General features: G+C 42.6%; 1 protein-coding gene across 1 annotated transcript in view; it reads right to left on the bottom strand.

Moving 5' to 3' along the window:
• Positions 1-21,785, bottom strand: part of LMTK2 (lemur tyrosine kinase 2) — a 41,819-nt gene extending 20,034 nt beyond the window's left edge. Inside the window, exons 1-6 of the mRNA XM_071570707.1 lie at positions 21,466-21,785; positions 7,686-7,810; positions 6,749-6,893; positions 4,921-4,994; positions 4,275-4,393; positions 3,466-3,553 (exon numbers count right to left, since the gene is read on the bottom strand). Of these exons, the coding sequence (XP_071426808.1) occupies positions 3,466-3,553; positions 4,275-4,393; positions 4,921-4,994; positions 6,749-6,893; positions 7,686-7,810; positions 21,466-21,616 (702 nt within the window). The 5' untranslated portion in view covers positions 21,617-21,785. The remainder of the gene's footprint in view (positions 1-3,465; positions 3,554-4,274; positions 4,394-4,920; positions 4,995-6,748; positions 6,894-7,685; positions 7,811-21,465) is intronic.
• Positions 21,786-22,703: the final 918 nt, after the last annotated feature.

Raw genomic sequence — 22,703 nt, 5'->3', positions numbered from 1 at the left:
GCTGGCCACACAGGGCTGAGTAATATATTAAAGTTAATAAGGCAGCTCCCACTATTTTTAACCTGGCATCATTCTACAATGTTTAACAGTGAACAGTTAACTATTCATAGCAGAGTGCACCAACATACTATGCAAACTAATATGGGGAGAGGGGGTGTAGCCCTTTTTGTGCATTTCTTTTTATATTTACTATTTTCTTAGCAATCTTAACACAGGCAAAGGAAAACTAGAATTTAAAAGCTTAAATCACTTATGTGCAACTGACCTCTCTTGCTTCTTTCCCAGCTTTGCAAGGCAGGGGACATGGAGCAACTTGGATTACATTATAAAATAGGCTAAATGTTAGCTAAAACAGTTACTGAGCACAACCAGCAATCTTGTGTAACAGAAACCTATCAGGAGTTTCTGTGGCCAAGAAAATGAGTCCTCCAGCCTGCCTGACATTCATCCCTGCTCCCTGACAGCTCTGGTTTCCCTGCACTGCTTTCAGTGCCTCCGAGCAAGACCTTTCAATGCCAAGGAGTCTGGGAACTGATAATCCAACAGGGCTGCCAGAGCAGCCAAGGCAAGGTCAGCTGGCCCTAAAAAGGCTACAAATCCAAGTGAGAGAAGTAGCAAAAGGGGTATATGCTGTGATAGGCTCTGAGTTTGAAGGAGGGAGAATAAAACAACCACTGTACCCTCCAGACTGTTGGTCAGCAGAACAGCCACATTTTTCATTACTTCACATGCCAAATTTGCAAAACAAGGTCACTGTTGTCGAAAGAGCCTCAAAAGAACTGGTCACCTGAAGACACTAAAATCTCCTATCCAACACAGCTGACATACCTGCTTTGTTCAGAACCACTGAATTCTTAATCACATAAATACACGGGATTAAAACAAGTTTACTCCTTGTTGGATATTCATAGACACCACCATAACACAAGGCAAAGGGCTTTAGTGCAGCATTATACAAGTGGCAGAAAAATAGGATCATGTTTCTCACCCCTCCCATGTGAGCACACACAGTCACCACAGACACTGGAACCTTCAGTCCCCCCTTCAGCTGCACCTGCCCCCAAGGTCCTTCCTGCTGCAGAACCACCCTGGCATGTTTGGGAAGCATCTCCATACACCAGAATTCACCCAATTTCAGGGAATAAAAAGGACAAAAGTAGCTACACCAGCTTTTGAGATCACTTATTACTAAAAGTCAGAAAAATCTACATAACTGTCTTCCCAGACAGAGTGATAAAGAGCCTCCTGACACTCCACTAAAAACTTGTCTAAGAAAAGGTACTTAGCAACACCTATTCCAAACTGTGCCCTCCTGCCTCCTTCTCATTGCTTCCTGCCTCTTCCCTCCCCTTACTCCAAAATTGGCAGACCCTGTGTATTTGTGTGCACAGGGAAGAAAATACTATGATGACTAGAGATCCTCAGCTCTACCAGCCAAGAACTCTTTAACATGAAGGTTATGTTTAACTTGCTATAATATATAATTTTCTAAAAACAAGTTTTAGTTCACTTCGAATAGAAATGAGCACATTTATTTCTCATTCCAAAGAAATCACCTAACTACACTCAAATTTATAAAACTACCACTTTAACTGTCAAGCTTACTGCCCCCAGTTGAAGTGAGAATTTATTTTATCCCCTTAAGTAAAATCCTTTCCAGATTACTCTGCAGGATCATGACAACTTCTGGCATAAAGAATCAGGCATCAAACAAGGATATTATTTTTTCCTGCATACCTTAAGTAGGGCAATCTTTAAGAGTTACTCCATCTAAAAATTTAAAGTTGCATTAAATTGTGTAACTGTTTGAAAACATGGCAACAATTAAATTTGATTTGGATGTGCCTCTCATAGGCTCTATAAAACGCAATTCTTTCAAGGGTCCTTTTAAAGAAACACCAAATTCAGTTGCAAGTTTAAAGACCAGTAAGAAGAATTCTACATATTAAAAAACTAAAAAAACCTCTTTATCTGTTAACCTTAGGCACAGAGTTTTTAATTGTTAGCAAAACTGGAGCATTTCACTTTGATCAGTCACTTAAAAAGTTCAGGCATTTCTTCCATTTGAAAAAGAATGATTTTATCAGCACTTCTGTCTCATTAATTTACCACAGCTAATACATTTGAGCAAAAGAACAGCAATGAAAAAATACAGTGATTTAAGGTCACAGATTAATTGATATTTCTCAAGAAAACTCAAGTTCATGTCAGCTCTTATTTAAACTGCTTGAGGCAACAACTGGAAGCAGACTTGTGCACCTGAATTTAGAGGGAAATTCTGCAGTAGTAAAGCTGATAAAAAAGGATTTTGCTGAATTATGTAAATACAAACTATTTGATTTCTGAAAGACTTGTTTCCTGGTAACATCCATGCACTTCTGAGTTCAGTCCCAAACTGACATTTTCCAAGGTGGTATCTGCACACCGAACTTTAAAGCAGCTGCTGAGCCAAAGTTCACACAGACCCCTGGACTTTGGGGCTTGTTTTCAGTAATGGGTTATGCTACAATCAAACAACTCAAGTCTTTCCAGACCATGGATGCAAATTTTTGTCTCTGATGACTCTGGGCACAGTTCAAAGTGTCTGTACACACACACCACCCCCTTCTCCTCCCCGCATTCCCACCCATTCCAAGGAATGCAGTGGTTGAGCAGGGCTCTGTGCTCCCCTTCCCATTTCAGTGACCACTGTGGCACTGACAACAGAGCAGCAAGCAGTGGGAACACCTTCAGTGTGTTCCCAGCTTCTCTTTCGGTGCCCAGGAAGCAGAAGGCAGTTTCTGGGGGGTGGTGGGGGCGTGGGAAGGGAAATAAAAGGATTAGGAAAGTAAGGGAAAAATGAATAGAGTATGAAAAAGGATCAGGAAGAGCATGAACACTGAAACTGAAAATTCTAAGTACTAGAATACAAATGGCTGATAGCAGAAGTGAACCCACCATTGCATTTTAGCCCAAAGCATGGGTAAAATTTGGGCACTCTGGAGGTGGGGGAGGAGGCTGAAGGGAGGAAATTCTTTCTTCAATCTTCCTCAATTAACACTTTCACATAAATGGTAATAAAAGCACATGAAGGTTGCATAGACAAATAAAATTTAGGATGTGATGTTAGCACATGCATGTGATAGTGGACTGCAACAAAAAGCTCCCTTCTATGACATCCTCTGCCCCAAGTCCCCTGTTGAAAACACACAGTAATTCCCTTATGAAAGAAAGAACAGCTATTTTCCTCTTCAGAACACCCCACAAGCACATAGAAAGTACATCCTAAATTGAAAAGAGTAGATACCAAAATTTACAATTGTGGTGTGTCTAAACAAAAACCAAAAAAGTCTTTGGAAATTCTGGTTAATCAAAAAACTTACCAGAAAGAAAAACAATCATTTCATAAGCAAAGGGCAGTAAATACACTCCATGCCATTACATCAGTGAAACAACAACTGCAGCCTTTTGTGTAAGTGCACTTACCAAATCACAGAACTCAAAAACTAGGAGATAAGGAATGGCTTCCACACATTGCCCAATGCACTGGAGAACATTTGGATGCTGAAGAATGCTGGAGTGAAAAAACACAGTTAAAGCCAGAAAGCTCACAGTATAACACAACACACTGAAATCCTACCAGAAGTTTCACCACAGAACATGGTGGGGGGTGCCATGAACAGAAGGTGGAAGTATCCAAAGCCACAGGTTCCATTGGCACCTGTGTATCCTCTCTGTGCTGCTGCAGCACATCCCTGAGAGCAGCTGAAACTCTGTGGCTCAAAAACCAGCAGAGCCAACAATGCCACGTGAGAGTCACACCCACCCTCCCACCACCCCTTGCACCAAAAATAAAAGCATGCAACTGGTTCAGGAGCTACACCAAGGTACAGATCTGGCTAAAAGCCAAAGCTTTTCTTAGCCAGGTTAGTTCCCAGCCAGATCAGTTGCTTTTTCTAAATTCTTTTCAAAACCACTTGTGCCAATTCAGCAGAAGACATGAAATTTCCTCTTCTGACAACTGCCAACAACTTAAGCCTAAATGCAAATATAAGCAGGATATAAGAAAGCATCAAGAACAGCCCTTCACGACCACTCCCTTGTAGCACTTTCAGGCACAGCAGAGCACACTGAGACACTATGAATGCAACTTCTGCTCACTCTGGGTTGACTGTATCATTGTTTAAAGACAAGCATTTCCGTTCTAAGGGAGGGGCGAGCAGGGACAGCACCACTGAACAAAGGCAATGGCCATGGCCATGTGCAGCAGGAGGAAGCTGTGAAACATCACTTACTAATAGGGTTCTCCATTCCTTAAAAACTGTTCTTGCTCCTTGGGACCTGCACTTGCCTTCAGCTCCTTCACTATTACCCTCGCTACACTGGTGCCTGTGTAGATCTCTCCAAGGAGAACCTGCAAAAGAGATAACCATTCTGTCTTTAAGCAGAGGGCAAAAAACACTCAGTGTCTTCCTGAAAGGAAAAACAAGAGCTAAAAACATGCTGTAAGAAAGACTTGCTGGCTTTTTTTTTTGCAAAGGCAAGCAGAGCTTTGCTAATTAAACAATCATGATTAATAAATCTTCACAATTGATCTATACATCAACTTTCAGAAAACAGGTTTTCCAGTGAAGACACTTATTTACTTAAAATATTTTCCTAGTAAGAATTGGCAATAATAGGAATGCATTAATTCAAATCCATGGAAGAGAAATGTCTACCAAGTAACTCCAGTAAGAAACTACATGTAAATTTAAGAAGCACTGATTAGAGCTGTCATTACAGCTAAAAAGTGAATGCAAGGAAACATCTAATTTCAAATTTCAGTTTTTCTTATGCTATCACTTTTTTTTTTTTGAGTACCATTTTGAAGTAAATACAGAGGCCAAGTCAGCTGGGAATAAGACTCAATCTGTGCAATATTAAAAGGTTACTCCTCACCTTTCCAAACCAGCCATTTCCAATTTCCTGGATGTAGTTTAGACTCTGACGTGCAACTTGAGACTTTGATCCATCTGTCACACAATGAAACAAAAGTACCACATATCAAAACACAGAGAGCCAAAGTTACCAGCTGCTGAGGATACAAAGCAACCTCCTACAGGATTTATTCCCAGGTGGGTCCACACATCCAGCCCCAGCACCAAACCCTGGTCAGACATACACAAAGTATGAAGGCAGTGCAGTGGCAACAGCACTCAATTGAAACTTCTCAAGTCCTGGTTCTAAACTGTACTAGAAAAAAAACCCTACAAAACAACAGTGACTTTCCTGATGAAATGTGAACTTTACATTTTTAACACATTTAGTAAGAAAGCAAAAGGGCTGAAGTTCTACCCCCAGTATAAAACTGAAGCTGTGTAGAGCAAATAACCAGCTTACACAAGTTTCCTATGTAAAAAAAAATAGAAAACCCAAGATAAAACTCATTGTTTGTACATCTTAACATTTAGTTATGTAGAGTTACCATTTTAAGAGAAAAGGTTCAACTGCTTTACTCTCCAGCCCAACTGCCCTATTTGTAGCTGCCATTTGGAAGGAGGACACTTTCTGACTAAAAATACTCCCCATGAAGAGCCCAGAGAGGGAAGGGACAGAAAAGGAGCCCCAGATCTTGGCAGAGGATGGGCAGTAACAGTGGCAGACCCTGTACTACAGAAGGGACTCAGCAGTGTTCACCCCTCTGCTGCCCAAATGGTAAGGAACACTAATAAACAGATGTAACAAAAACTCACCATGATTACCACTTGTCTGAGAATTCCAGCCTGCAATTGTATCCCCATAAACCACATTTACAGCAGTATTTTTGTACTATAACAGCAAGAGTTGTAAAATACACCATCAATGTGCTCCTAAGCACAGAGAAAGCCCCAGCAGCACCACCACATTTGTATCCCTGGATCTTACCCAGGCACATGGCCTTAATTCTGGAAAAATACTTGTAGTGACACCACCATTTTAACAATTGTGGCACACAGAAGAGCTGACATAAAATTTTTCACAGATGATTCTTCCCAGCTCTTTAAAACACTGAGGAGTAACATGTCATTTGTACTAAAGGCACACTGACAGTTTTTTGAAATTTGTACAGAAATTTTACCAGAAGCTTCTCTGAACATCTCGAGATCAAGCAAGATGTAAAGTTATATGAAACAGCACAATATGAGAACAGCTACTTTAGGCTAAACTGTGCTTATGATACTATAAGATGCTTAAGTTTCCTTTAGGAAAAATTGTATTTTAAAGAATACATTACAAAAACCCTTCAGACAGGGAAATGAAATGTAATGCTCTGTCTTACCAAGACCACATTTACAGCACCAGCAGTCTAAGTGACACTCAGAAGGTGATGCAGCTGAACAGCAGCACTGCTGTCAACTCAGGGATTCACTCTGGTTTCCATTTCAGGGCAGTGACTAAAACCCAATGACACCTTAGCCCCAAAGAAAACCACTAAAGAGCAGAAGTCACTGATGTCCCAGGTTATTTTTTAAACCCTTCAGGTATAGAGAGGTATAATAACAGTAATCTAGAGAGGGTTTCTAAAGGGAGTTTCATTCCCTTAACTATCTCACATGGCACCCTGCCACAGCTCAGCATCTTAGAAGCAGCATTTAACATTTTAACTGTACCCTACAAATGTATTTGCTCTGTTTGGATCAGTTTGTAATAAACATTTACAGTAAAGTCAAACACACTCAGCCACACTCCCATTTTTGACACTGAAAATGCCTGCTTTTATTTTTCCATTGAAAACCAGTAATTTTACCTGTACGAGATGGAAACTGGGAGGGAGTTGGTAAAGCAATACTGGGAACTGAAAGAGTAAACACTTCTGCTGGAGACTGAACAGATGGAGTATCTTCTGCTGGAGGTGTAAAATCTATTTCATCATCAAAGTTATCTTCAAATTCCTAAACAAAAAAGTCTTAGTAAACAAGTTGATCTTTGTCTTAAAATCAGCACAAACAAATTTCTTTCAGTTTGAATTTTTCCAAGGACAGGGACAGACATTTAGCTTTCTATTCCTTATTTTCCATTTATTGCTGATTTAAAGAGATCAAAGTATTACATATTGCTTTTAATAATGAGGAGGATAAGGGTTTTCTGTTTGGTTGGATTTTTGTGGCTTTGGTGACTTGTTTTGTTGTCACTTTAAATGCCAACCTTGGCTTTGAATGAATTACCATGAACTGCTGAGGCCAAATATTCTCCATTTAGAAATGAGAGCAGAACTCAGTTTCAGGAACACTGATAACCAATGTTCCAAAAGTAACTATTCTCTAATGAGAACAATTTCTCAACAGTTTTGCTAAAGTGGATGTGCATCTTCAGTATTCTTATTCAACAGGAATGTCTTAAACCCCAGCAGGGGAATAAGAAAAACAAAAGAAAGCAGGGAAAAAACAACAAAAAGGTTCTTTACAGCAAAATTGACTCAAGGGTATAATATTTATTACTGATCCTGATAGCTAGTTATAATTTTGTAAAGGGATTAAAGACCCTTTACTGCAGCAGAGCCCAAAGAGTTCCAATAACTGGTTGCATCAAGACATCAGTTTGTAGACACAGAGTCAGTGGCAATTGCAGAGAACGTGCAGTGACACTGAAGCATCACCCACTGCAGGGCGGGAGCACAAACAACAGGAGATCAGAATCCAGTCAAGAATGCCCCTTGTACAAACCCTGGGAACTTCAGTGCTTACCTTGAAATCGATCTCAGGGTCCTTGCAGCAGGAGACACAGTTTGCCAGCAGAATGACCAGCACGACCAGAGTGCACAAAGACACAATCACAAAAGAGGAGGGAACCTCAACTGCAGCTCCTTCTCCTAGAAATGAACATGTATGCAGGATTATATCAATATGTTTAGTGCTGGAACAAGTCCTTCAGTATGTATTATCCACCTGCAGGTATGTAAAAGGTGGGAGTCTGAGTATTTAACCGTGGATGTGATCCAAAGTAGGGAGACTGAACAGGAAGGACAAACTGGCCAAACACACCTGTGCTCTGCCACCTGCTCTGGACTCACCTGATCCCATCTAAGAGGCCCCAGCCAACATCATTTACTGAAGGTGGTGATGAACAGGAACAGCTCCAACCCTCGGGATTTTAAGTCAATAAATTTATACAGATATCCTAACACAGAGATTAGAAATCTGGTCTTTTTGATGACATGTCCCATGAGCTAAAATGTCTGACTTAAGGGAGCAGGCAGCAAGAAGGAATCCTCACCTAAACTGTGCACAAATTCCAAATTTATTACTATAAGGCAGTCTCTTTAATCTCTTGCAATTAGAGCATTTGTGTCAGTCTCCCAAACACACAAGCTGCTGTCACAATTGCAATGGATCTGATCAGCTCCACCCCAATTTCTATTTCCTGACTCACGTCTCCATTTTAAGAATTTTAGACTCCTAAGCATTTTGCAAACACGCTTCCAAATAATTATCCAAAATTTAGACATAAACATTCTACAACACATTTTCTATGATTAAGTCAGGTTATTACTCACACAGGACCAGAAGCCTCAAATGGCTTTTTACAAAAATCTGAAGTTATTGCCAGAGGTATTAAACCTGTTTTCACCCCCGGTTTCATCCTCATAGAGAACAAAGACACGTGTGCTCTGGTCTCTCAGGGAACTACCTCTTGAGGGATTGTTTTTGTTGTAGTTTCTTTTCAAACTCCAGTGCCATGGGGACTGGAGTAGTTGGACCACATCTGATTGAAATACATTTAGATGTTACATCAATGGTAAAGTTTAACAATGTCAGGTGAATTAGACTAAGTGGATATTATAAGAAGGTCTGAGTATCAATGAGAATGTCTGACAACAGAATACAGTGTGAATGAAGCCTAGAAAATAAGAAAACCAGAAGCTGATCATTAATAAGGGACATACAAACGTGTCCACCTACCTCTTAAAGCTTAACAAAACTACAAAAATTGAGAGATTTCCAGAAAAAGCTACAGCTTTTCATCTGTTTCACAGAACACTTGTAGAATATTTACTTAATTATATGTAAAGAGCAAATTGACATAATCAAAATCTTGCTTTAAAGTGTGTTAGCAGACATTCAGATGATGTATTTCCTGCACAATTACGAATACTACCTATACAACAAATACAAGTTAACCAAAAAGGAAGTTTTCAAACAAGCGATTCTGTTTCTAGTTTCCTCAGCGGCTCTGGCATTGTAACCTCCTTAGAGAACACCCGACACTCCATTTGCAGATCTTAAGCATTGTTCAAATGCAGATCAACCACCATGTGAAGCCACTCACCACCTTTTAGTCATAATTCTGAAGCGAATAAAGAAAATCCCTGAAGAGGGCTCTCAATAGAACAGTTTATATTCACTCAAATCAAGTCTTCTACATAAGACCCAGGTATTTTTCCATTCTTAAGCATCAACAAGAAAAAAGGGGAAGGTAACAGCTGATTTAAGTTTACTCACTCCAGATGGTTGTTAACCTGCCTAAGGAGACTGAAAATTACCTGAACCACAAATATAAGCATTTTATGCAGTCATTAGCTAATTACTGTAACAAACACACACACAGGTAATACAGCTGTAGATAAAATGCAGGAGATTCCTTTGAACTTCTAATTGAAACCAAGTAATAAAAGGTAGACTCACTACAAAAACAAAAAAGCTAAATATTTATGTTACCAGGTATTACAAATTAAAATTATTAAAGACATTTTTCCGAGCCCATCCCACCTAATTTCCAAACAACTTCCTCACTTCACCACCAACATGACAGAAGTGAGAGGTCAACTCACTGCAGAGCACCTACTGAACAGATGCAGATTCTCCCCAACAAACACCCAGAACACACCATCACAATCACAGCAGACGTTCCTCCCAGTACAAGACCAACACTGCTGAACCCCCTGGAATGTTTTTTGGGAATGTTTTCCAAGCAAATCCCTACACCACGAACACAACCCCAAGAGCATGTTTCATTACTCACACAGAGCATTACTGCTGTCTTAACTTCAGGCCAGGTGCTCAGGGGTGGGGATAAAGCACCTCAGCTGTCGTGTGTACAAAACACTAACAAGCTGTCAAACTTTTGGGTTTCTGGTACACTCTGAGGTACTTTCTGATGCCCACATGAATTACCGTGTCTCCCTGTTCCCCCCACAGGGGCTGAGCACTATCACTCCCTGTGAGCACCTCCTGCTCCAAATGTCCCATCACCTCCTGGGCGGCCTTTAGGACCAGCCCCTACCAAAGCCTGGAGAGCAGCTCTTCAAAATCTGCTTTCAATCTTGCTGTTCCTTTTCAAGCCCTGACAGGGTTTGTGCACCCACAGGTACCTCTCCAAGCCCATCAGCTGGCCCGTAGCACGATGTTCTCTGCACCACAAACCCTCACCCTGCCCTGCGCTGTCCCGACACAGCAGCACCGACACAACCTCCACTGACACCGACATTATCGCGCTCACTCCAACTCAGCATCCCACTCTGGGCCCTCCCACAGACCCGAGTTATCCCAGCAAACCCAACCAGGAGGATTCCAGCTCCTGATGGCCTTATGCCAGTTTGCTGGTTTATTTAATTCAAAGTGAGACATAATTAGCACTAACAACCATAAGCAGCATCTACTGCACATGTTAAACACACTGCATGTGTTTAGCCATTTTATGAAAAAAAGACATTTTTGTTGGAATTCCTTCTGTAAAGAAAACTGCACATTTACCAAGCCTAAAATCCAAGTGTTTTGTGCAAGTTACACTGTCCCCCATAATGTAACCATCTCTTGGAAGGAACACAGAAAAGAAAAATATTGCTGCTGTTCATAACATTATTTTCTAACCTTAAAAACCTTTGATAATTCCCAAGAAATAAAACTGTGTGAATTAGAAGTAATTAATTGAAGGAAGTAATGAAGTTGGGTTTTTTTAAAAAGAGCAAAGATCACCTTTGAAGAGGCAGCGAACCATTAATGGTCTGTTTCGAAGATGAAAATCATCTGAACTTCCAAAAGCACAGGCAATTGTCACATACAAAGTTATAAAAAGATGCTTTAATACAAGAAAAATGCCAATTATCATGGACAAGTTTCTGCAACAGTTACAGAACATTTCAGATGACTCATACAAGTAAGAGCTACTAAGAATTACAGAATCCGTCTCTGTTTGGATAAACTTTGAAGTTTCTTACACAGAAATTAATAAGCCATATTTTTAATTTGCAGTTTTCTTAAAAAAATGAATGTAGAATTAAATATAAAATTATGGCAACCTGTAATTGGGCTAAAATTTATTGTAAGTGAAGCTATTTTAATACCTTACATGAATACATATTCAGTGATGGGAGTCACTGGTTAAGGATTGGAACTGGTGTTTGACAAAGTGCTGAAAAATCTGCTGCAGAATAACCTCTTTTGCATTTTTCAACTATTTCCATCCAATGATTAATTCACTGGAGCTTAGGAAAATGACTTGGAATTGAAGAGGTGGGATATGTTTAATACAACATGTTGTTTGTAAATTGTGGAAGTATGAAGGAATGACAGCTATTTCTTGTAAGATCCTGACTGAAAAAAGCAGGCAGCAAGAAATTCAGTCTAATAAATGCAGAGGACCATTTTATACAGTCATCACACATGAGTTTGATTTAATTAAAAAAACGTTAAAAAACTGTAAATTTAATTAGTTTTAATACAAATGCAGATAAATCCAATAAACACCATTCATAATTTCACAATTAATGCAGAAGTTACGACTTAATATAATACATTCTAAAAGCAGAGAATTTAATAGATTTACTCTGATTATCAGTTTAAAACCCAATCCTATTCACTATAACCCTATTCAGTAACAACCTACAGCATCTTAATATCTATCCAGAAGTCAGAACCTGTTCTTTAGGAAAGGAACTGCCAAAGAGATTAAAAACCCACTATCTATAAAATGCCAACAGCAAAAGGCTTCCTGTCAGCTAATACAAACGGTGTAGACTCCTTTGCTTTGCTATATCCAAACTACTTAAGCTGAGGACGAGGCCTGGATTGTATCAGCAGAATATTAAAATAAGCAGGAGCTGAAGCACCTGCATCACTCTGTGTTACTGCAAGGTTAACACACACACAGAGCTTTGCAGAGCTCTGTGCCAGGGACTGTCCCAGCCCAAAGTGGCATCTAGAGGGTCCTGAATTATCAGCTCAGAAAATAAAATATTCTTTCAAAGCTTCACAGTATCAAAGACTGACTCCATGCTGTTATTTACCAATGGGATCCCAAACGTTGCAAAGCCCTGGCTGAATGAGGCAGGTGATTAATGAACAGCTACTGAAGCAGATTGCTGTTTTATAAGCCAGTTCTACACTCAGGTCTAAATCTGAGCACAGCAAATTTAGTCCAACCCTGTACACAGGCAGGACACGGCCACACTCACCGAGGAAACAACGATGACGAGCCGTGCTGGCGTTCTCAGGATCAAGTGCAGACCTGAGAACACACCTCAGGATGTTTCAAGGGGTGGAAAAATGTTATTTTCATACAAAGCATATTTCAAAGTAACTTCCACAGGCCAGGATTCCCTATACCTTTCTAAGTTTCTTTCAAGCCTTTCTTCATAGGACAGTTCCCTGACTACCAAACGCAGTAACTAGGCAAACACAAGTTCTTGCTGGAACTGGTTTCCTTCTCTATCCAATTGCCCACTCTGCCCACAATACTCTCAAACACCCACAGCTCATCCACCTGTGGCATCCTCTGCCATCATTAATTAGGAGCAATGAACATGCCAACCAGCCCAATGTTCCATCCATGGTCACTTGCCAACCAACAGCCTCTACCCAGGACTAGACTGGGAGAGGTCCCCTGTGGGACGGTGGGCTCACCTTTATTCTTCCACCACGTCATGAAAGGTCATGATGCTTGAAGTCCTGACTGCTAAATTTGGTTCAATGTGATTAATCACATTATTAAGGTCTCAACCTTCAGGAAACTGGGCTAAAAAATGCATGACACCACACACTGCTAAGCTGGGGGAAAAATAAGAGTAAATGTACATGACAGACAACCCCGAGTACATAATAAAAGACATTACTGAGTGCACTAATAAAAGATATTCACTACTGTGATAAAGGCAGCACAAGGCCCACATAAATTAAGCATCATTAGGGCACAGTGAACTTCAAGGGAGCATCTGATTTGCACCTTTCAGCACAGTAGTTGCTATGCAACAACAGCCCCACTGCACAAGAGCTGCTTTCCTTTCAGGAACAGCTCCAGAACTGGCACTAACAGCTACAACTATTTCCAGCACAAATCTGGCATGGCAGCAGTCACTTAAACTGTCTCTTGGACACACTCAAATTATATGATCATGAACTAAGATGCTACTTTATGACACCACAGCAGAACAGAGCAGTCTTTAAAATTCTAATCAATGATCAAATTTAATTTTGCTCCATAGCTACATCCATGGTATCTTTCATAAACTTGGTCAGTTTACTCACTCTGCATTTAAGGGATATTAAAGTACCCAGATTTGAAAGTGTAATATCACCCTAATTTATAGTGGTTTTTGGTAAATATGACTTTAAAAGCTATCTCAACTTTCCTAAATATGCTGTCATTCTCTTCTATGCCAGCAATTAAGTGGGAAAGTGTTATCGACTCCTACCCAGTTCTCCACAGGTCAGATTCAGATCATTATCTTCCCCTCATAAAGAGCTTCTCCTGCATTTATTTACTTCCTGAAATCTTCAGATGTTTGCTACTAATAAGCACAAAACCAATACAGACAAAATCAGGCCTATAAATTCTGATGGCCTGCAGGTAACAGGTAGAATGCTAAACCAAAAGCCTGCTCAGAGCAATTTTAGACACACCAATTGTGCAATGCCTGATTTGTAGGTCTGGGTAAAGCACAACAGACATTGCAACTCCTCCATTTCACAACAACAACAAAAAAAACAAACTCAAAAGCACATTCCATTCACTACTGCATTCCTGCAATCTCAATTTTTCCTGCTATGCTTCATTTAACAACTGAGCCAAAAACCAGCACCATTTTTGAAATTAAGTTGCAGCAGAAATTCAGCAGTACCATCATCTAGTTGTGGAATGTTGGATCACAATAGGCTTTAAAATACTACATTAGAGGGGCATTCAAACTACAAACCTTCAACTGAGACAACACAAGCCAACAAAAACTTAACACAAGTTTTGGAGGAGTTATTTGCACTTCAGACATTTTTTGAAAATAAAATTAAGATGATTTTGGTATGAGACACCACAAATCCCAATCAGCCCCTTCATTTGAATGACCATTACCAGAACTACAAGAAGACACATTCCCAAGATCTCAGACAACATTCATTGCCTTGATGTCCTCAACACAATGGCAGCACCTTAATGAAATATAAAACCTTTACCAAATGCCCCAAGTTATTTCAAGCAGAGACCAGGAATGTTCCTTCATTGAGCAAATCCCTAAGAACAGACACAAAACACTCTATAAGGAACTTTGAGCTTTCTCAGTTTACACCTGAATTTTCCGCTTTCAGACTTTGAGTACTTATGCCATTCAAATAAAGCACAAATGTTTACTATTTTAAAACACTAACCTCGAACAAACAATTGAAAATTTTATTAATTGAAGAGTTATTTCAAAAGTCCATCATTTTGTGATGTTATTACTACTCTTACACTGGATAATGCAAAGTCTTCATGACTAACAAGAATAACCTTTGGTATTAAATATCTTTATGCAAAAGCACTTTACCTGATTTTATTTTCCCTTCTATGGAAACTCCTAATTCCTACAAACAGTCTCAAGGAAAAAACTCTTAAGGACTTAAAGCTACATCTGTCCAAGTTACACCAAGTGACATGATGAGAAAACCCCCTTTGCACACTCCTCCAGCCCCCCTTGAGCTCTGGATAGCTCTGCAGTGACAAGAGCCAGCTTCAGTTAGATTTGTTTTGTGGACACATGACCCTGAAATAATTACTGGCCTATGCAATAAGTTACAGTATTTTAAAGAGGAAATCTCAGCTACTTCATATCACAACGATGTGTAACTCTGTCAGCAATTCTTGGCTAATTATCTCAGTCCTCCCTTTTGCCCTTAAAAAGAACAGAAGTCTATCCTGCAATCCAAGCCAACACTTTTTCAAACTATTTTATCCCATGCTCCCCCTAACTGCCCTTACAGGGTGCTTCAAACGAGCTTGTACAGCTGCTAAAACCCACCTGGTACACCAGGGTGGCAGAGGTTACCCACCCTGAGGCAACAATTCCCTCAGCAGTGCCAGACTCTCATGCAGCATCCCAGAACAAACTGCCCTGATGCTCCTGGTTTCTGAACTCTTGTCCTGGCCTGAGTGTTGGCTGAACAGTTACTAACCAGCAAAACAGTGAGCTGGGCTTAGTTTTACATTACTGACCTTATTCTATTATCCTCCAAGTCTTCCCAGTACTGTCAGAGAATTACTCACACACAGCACACTGCTCAATTTTAATGAGCACTAAATATAGGTTGGTACTTCAAGTGTTTACAGAGCCAGCACTGTTTGAAGTTTCAGTGTTAGAATCTCATGTTTGCACAAAGGCATCTTAAGACAAGGTAAAAAATACCCATGTTAAATAATTATGTGCCTTGTGCCTTCATGGCAGTGTTTCTGGCTAATCTGGGTAGCATTATTTATTATCTTGCAAACACACCACTGATTCTTTTGCACACAAAATTCTGCTGAGCATACTTATTCTACACTGCTAGATGTTGGGGTTTGCAATTATTTCCTGCTCAAGCACAGTATTTTTTTCATCTGCTATACCATTTCTCCAACAGTGAGGCACAGGAGTTGTAGATTTAGTGGGCTTTACACAGGGTAGACCACAATAATTTGAAGCAGCAGGAGATCCCCACACATCCTGGTATCTCAAACCACCAGAAAGCATCATCTGCAGCACAGAAACCCAAACAACAGTATCTCTTTCTCCTGCCATCTGACATCAATACAACCTATTAGGACACACTGGTTTTGAAGAGACTAATTTCTTCCAGCTCACATGAAAGGAATCCATAGATGCAACTTCCATGTGATGGGATTTTCTGGAATCTTGATTTTACAGTAGATCCCTTTCCAACTCTAAGGTACAACTGGGTTCAGAAACGCAGGAAATAAAGAAAAAATCAGCATTTTGTTAAAAGAGCTTATTCAGATCCATTTCTCATCCCTATTCATAGCTAAAGGATCCACTGGAAGAACATGCCATAGAGTGAATTTGGAGAACTGGATCTGATCTATGGGCTGAAAGCTTAAAAGTCAACACTCAAAAATCTACTGTTAACATTTTCTACATTTCTTTCAAACCAAAGACATATTGATGCAATGGGAGAGAGTCATGTCACTGTTAAGTCACTACAGTGATGTTGTCTTACCACGAAGGAAGCTTTAGTAAGTGTAATACTGTTGGACAAGGTGTTACTTTGTACCAGCATTTCAGACTGAAAATCCCTCAGAAAACAATTCACTGACATAACGAGTTCACACCATCACCTTGCCCAAGCTGTAAGTGGCACAACACCCTGCCAGAGACTGTGCTGGAAGGGCACGTGCAGATCCACAGCTATCCTGACACACTTTCCACATTTCTGATTGGAAAAGGCTATAAAATCTTTCTAAATGTTGCTCACGACCTTTCATAACTGCAGTATAATGAAAACAAAGAGCCCACAGAGAGCAACAAAAGCACTGAAGATACTGCAGATTGTACCCAGAACTGCATCAAACTGCAGTACTGGATGCACAGACCAAACAGAAAGGCAGACCCAAAATAAACCCTCAGGCAGCCCCTCCAGCACTCGCTGTGCTGTCTGTCCTGCTGCAGAACTGCAGGGTTAGGACTGAAACAGAACTGATTTTTGCAGCTCTGGCATTACACTGTCTGAGGGTCCCTTTATCCTGCACAGGAAAACCACACATGGACAGTGACTGAAACCCATCCACAGCAAACAGCCAGAAAATTACTCCAAATTAAATGTACCTATCCCGAATGCTGGGTCTCACTATGTAACAGACACTCCTCTGTCACACAGGGCACAACCAGCACCTGCTCATGGGCCCTTTAAACAATGCCCAGCACCTGATGCTGAGACAACAAACCTGTAACTGTCCCTGGTCAATGTATCTTAACATGCTGCAATGGTATCTGAGGAATTATTAAATACACCCAAACATTCAAGACGTGAGAAATTACTTCAGAAAGTGGCCTCCTCCTTTAAGGACTGCTTTAGTTGTAGAGTCCAGACACTTCACAGCCACAGGCAGAGCAAGCAAACCAAGCCTGTGAACAAAGCCCTGCGTGGAACATCCCTGCAGGCCAAAGCGAGGGTTGCTCCCTTTACCTCAAACTCACAGATAGAAACAAAAGATAAATGACAACTTACCAGCTCTAGCCCTGCAATTATGAGGCGTCTGGGACAGAAGCTACAAAAAGAAATATAGGGAGAAGCAAACAACTTCAGAGCTTGAAAGAGGGAGGAAGGACAAACCACTCCCAAGAACGGCACATACCACAATTAAAATCCCCACTTTACAAGGAAGATTTTTCTTAACTTCAAGTACTCCAAGTCACTAACTTGCATACAGTTAGAAAATTGCTTTTCTTGTAGAGTCACAGACATTTTACACTGTACCAAACCACAGGCCACAACTGCAATTTGGCCTCAGTCTGACAGAACTCCAAGTGAAACATCCAGCCAAAGCAACCCAAAAGCAACAATTTTCCCAGGGGTATTTACGTGCTACAGAACTCAACAAAAACACAAAAGAAGTGACTTAATCCCAAAATCTTAACTTGTCTTCTTATGGCCAGGTGACTACACTACATACAGCTGCACGAATAGCAGATACTACAGATACCATATACCAATTTCTAGTAATCTTTTCCTGGACTGTGCACAGACAAGTCTATCAGCAGGGACTCTTGCCCTGCCATCCAACTGGGTCAGTCAGTCCCAAACCTGAGGTTCTCCAGAAGAAACCACGTAGGCACCACATTCAGCTGCCTCAGTTCAACTGAACAGAAAATGTAATTCATCACAACTGTGTAAACTGAACACACCTGCCAGAAATGCTTCCACCTATTCAAGTTTTACAGGATAATAAAAATATTTTTGAGTCTGTGTTTGCAAAGAGCTTCACAGGGCACAGAGCTGATGAAAACACTTTGACCTTTCAGACAGCCCCTTGATTCAGATGTTCAGTTCTTTTGGAGAGGCGGCTGAATTAAGGTCAAGTATGGAAATCAAGGCAGAAGAACGGAGAGCCTGGATGGAAATGTAAAGCACAGTAAAGCAACCCTGGCAGTTTGTGATGCCCAATGTCTGGCTGCTAAATATTGCTGCAGAAGAGCAGGGCCACAGTGCCCTCACTTCAGCCACACAGTACCAGCAGTGGAGTCATCTCAGCATTCGGGCAGACTCACCAACACTCCACAGGCTCAAGACAACTCTGGCACTTCAGTCTGAACACCTTTCTAGCACACCTGCCCCCAGCTCTCATGTCCAGTATAAAGTGAAACCTTAAATTCAGAACTATCACAGTACATACCAGTATCCTCCTTCTCCTTTCTTAAATTAAGTCTAAGTTGATCAAAGTATTTTTAGGTAGAAGCATCTCCAACATCTTGTGTTTTGTATCTCCTACAATAACTGCTACAAACCCTAAAAAGAGAACAACTGAAGCCTGATTTCCTTTACTTCCTCTCCTTATTGTTGGATAAAAAAATTACTGAATTAGGTTAGAACTGTAACATCAAAAATGCAAGAGGAATATAGAACACATCATCAGTGTATGCTTTCATCTGCAAACACTGTGAAGCCACACTTGAAAAGAGTGGAATCATTAATCTCAATCGAGGCCCTGGGAACCCAACAGTTCCCCAGCCTGGCAAACTTCCACTAACTGGAGCATTTTTGTACAAGGAATCCAATCCAGTCTTGCAAGAACCTGCCCATCACCACTTCTGGCATTCCAGCTTCCTCCCAAGAACAGGAGTTAATCTATTATGGGTACATTCTGTGAAATATTCTGCAAAGTTCAGCACAACTACAGGCATTTTCCTCCATCTCCTGTGGGTTCCATCCTTTCTATAACAAGCTCAGGGCAACACACAAAAATGTTTCTCCATTGCCAAAGAAGCAAACCCTTCTTGTTAGGTGAAGAACCGTGACATAATTCTCAAACCAGGTGCTAATCATTTCATGAAAAGGCCACTGAATTCCTCACAAGTTTGTAACTCCTATGGATCACAGCAAGTGTTACAGCCAACTGCAGGAACTGCCAAGGCCCAGAAAGAGCCCAGCACCAACTGCCAGGCCCAACACAGGAAAGCAAAACAACCTGTCAGGGGACAGGAGAGGGACATTCACAGCATGGCTGGACTGATTTTAAACACAACTCTTGACTCTTAGGTGTGCAAAATAAAGTCACAGGTTTGTCTTCAGACAGGCTGTAAAATTTGCCTGGAATGACAGAGAAGGTTCAAGACAAAAGTCTCCTTGTCATCCACTGGGAAGCTGTTCAAAGGCAGGAGGAAAAACCAAAGCCTTGTTGCTTTCCAGCTGGTTCCTGCTGCTGAGACAGGTGATGACATGGGACATGAGGCAGACAAAGAATGTGCTGCATGGAAACCCACCTGCCCACATCATTTCGCTCAGGAGCAAATCTTCCCAGCAAAAGAGATGCCACTGAAAGCCAGAAAGGTTCCCAGCCAGGCCATAAAGCTTCAATACTAAAGCTCCATCAATAAACTAATCTAAACACATTGTTTATTATTGCATGGGCAAAGACACAACAAAAGCAGCAGTTTCATTTCCTGGACTTCAGTGGGTTTCCATGACAGGATTTGGACAGTTTGCTGAACTTCAGGTAACATCCCATACACACTTTGGCCTAAATATAAGCAAACCCAACATATAAAGTTACAGTATCTCATTCATGCTGTACAAGTCCAACATTAAAACACCACAAACACTTTTTTTGACAGTACTGCAGTTAGCACAGCTGATTCAGCCTTTTAAAAATACAGAATTAAAAAAAAACCAAACAAACCAACACAAAGCACTCTGATACTATGTCCTGAATTTTCTTCAATCAGATTTTCATTCTGAGGATAAAGCATTTTACCAGTGGCAGGAAGTTATGCCATGATCTCCCATCTTTGTAAGGTACACGCATGTTCCTCATAGCAAGGAGGAAATGTTATTAAAACAAGGAAAAAAAGAAAACAAAAAGAAAAAAATTAAGAGAACACTTTGATCTCTACCTTTAACTGGAAAAATTCATTGCATTTCAGGAAAAGTAAGACCCAAAAAAGGCAGAAAAGTCCTCCACACAGAACTGATTCTGCTGTCTTACCTTACAGCTCACTGATAAGCTGATATTATTTGGACAAACCTCGAGTATTTCATAAATGAAAATGCCTATAAATTAAATCTCAAAGAGAGTTCAGATTTCAATGACAGTTTTCTCTTTTTCAGTAGTTTGCTTTCATAGAAAGTAATAAATACCTCAAAGAAGGCTGGTGAAGGAAGTGACTTATAAACAATTCAGAAATGTTTGGGGAAGAAAAAAATTAGGAAAGAGGCATAGGTCCAAAGCAAAAGGAAGTTTGGGTTCCACTCCCAGTTTTGATTCTTTCTCTGGAACAGCAGGCAAATTACCTAATCTCTGTGCTTCATATCTCTCCCTGCCCGCTGCTGCTCCTCCCTGAACATCTTGTGTATTCCAGCTACACAACTCCTCATGGCTACAAGGGAATCTCAGCACACATGAAACCAAACCAACCCCAACAAAATTCAGCCTCAATACAACATTATGTTTGCAAGTCCCAACAAAAAAAAACCGAGGCAAAGGCACAGTTGGGACCTGTGAGCCCTAATAAACCTCTGATCAGTCACTACTGCGATTGAGAGGACATATTGTTTAGTTTGTGCTTTTAAGGCAAGCAGGCAAATAAGCAAGGCAATCGAAGGAAGTCAGAGTTACCTAACACAAGAGAGAAATAAATATGAACTCATGACTATTTAGAGAGACCGGGCCGGGGGGGGCCGTGGTGGAATCCGACTAATCTGACCGGAAAACAGGGAAGCGCCGTCTGCCCTAGAGAGCCTCCACCCAGGAACGGGAGCCCCGGTGAATCACCGGCAAAACCAGGAAAAGAAAAACCCCGCCGAGGTGTGTACGGGGGAGCGCGGCAGCGCTACAGACAGCGCGGCGGGGGCACGCACACCCCGAGAACCCGCCCGCAGCTCCGGACCGGGGTCGGAGCGGCTCACAGCCCGGGGACATCGCTCCGTGCCACGGGCACAGCCGTGACCTCCACGACGGGGAGGCCGATCCGCCCGCCGTGCCCTTCCCGGCGCTCCGCAGAGCCCGGCGCAGGGCGGGCCGGGCCGCACACCGCAGTGCCGCCCCCGAACCGACCGCGCTGCCCCCGCGCCTCACCTGCACCTGCCGGCGCCAGCGGAGCCGCCCGGCCGCTCCCCGCCAGCAGCCACAGCAGCACGGCGAGCCCGAGCGGCTGTCGCGGTCCCAGGGGCCGCGGGCCGCCCCCCCGCCGCCCGGCGGCCCCGCCGAGCCCCCCGCGCTGCCGCATGCCCTGCGATGCCGGCCTCAGGCGCGGCGCCGAACGAGGGGGCTCGAGGTTCTCAGAGCCTCCGGGGAGCCCCCGCGGCAGCTGCTGCCGCGCCCCGGCCCCGCGACATCGGCCCCGCCGCCGCTCCCCTCACACAGCCCCGCCGGCCACCGCCGCCGCCGCCGCCATCTTCCGGGCTACCTGACCGCGGGGGGCGGGCCGCGAGCTGACTGACACCCCGCTCCGCCAATCAGCGCGCGCCTCGCCCTCGGGGGGCGGGATCACAGGCTGGGACGGCGTTAATCTGTGATTGACAGCTGCGCCCACCAATCGCTGCGCAGAGAGCGAGCTGGGGCGAGGAAGGCTGCGGCGGGAGCGCGACGGCGCGAGGCTGCCAATCAAGCCCTAGGAGGGCGGGGCGTCGCTGGGATTGACGGCGCGTTCCGCCAATCGACGAGCAGTACGCCAGATGAGGGCGGGGCTTGTCCTATTCCGCGCGCACAGGGCGCGCGAGAAAGGCGCCCCCTGGCGGCCGAGGGGCCCGCGGGGCCGGTCCGGAACTCCCGGGACACAATCCCGGCTGCATCCCTCGGGATTGGCCCCGGGACACATCCCCGGCTGCATCCCTCGGGGCTGAACCCCGGGACACATCCCTGACCGGATCCCTCGGGACTGACCCCCGGGATACAGCCCCACCTGGATCCCTCGGGATGAGCCCTGCGGGAGCGCAGCCCCTGGTGCCATTCCTGGGATGTTCCTGCTGCTCCGCAGGAGGATGGAGAGTCCCAAGCCGGACACTGGGATGGGCGATGGGCACAGCACCCTCCCTCTGCAGCCCGAGCGCTTCCAAAGCTGGAGGTGACCTTGTTAAATTATTGATACCAGCAGGATTCAAAAATAAAGATTATTCTGGTTTAGGTTTGTGATTCTGCTGAACTTCGAGCACATGAAAATGAGGTGTCAGCTCAAAGTAGCATAAATGGAAGTGTTAATCCAGAGGAATCAGGGGCTCTGAACAGTGAGGAAAAAGGGAAATACTGCAGGACCAACAAACTAGATTTCCATTTTCCAAATAGTTTAACAAAATGCTAATTATGTCAAGATTATA

This window comes from Pithys albifrons, chromosome 16 (genome assembly GCF_047495875.1).
Source record: "Pithys albifrons albifrons isolate INPA30051 chromosome 16, PitAlb_v1, whole genome shotgun sequence".
Lineage (NCBI taxonomy): Eukaryota > Metazoa > Chordata > Aves > Passeriformes > Thamnophilidae > Pithys > Pithys albifrons.
The sequence above is the reverse complement of the archived record's forward strand: the minus strand, read 5'-3'. Positions and strand labels throughout refer to the sequence as shown.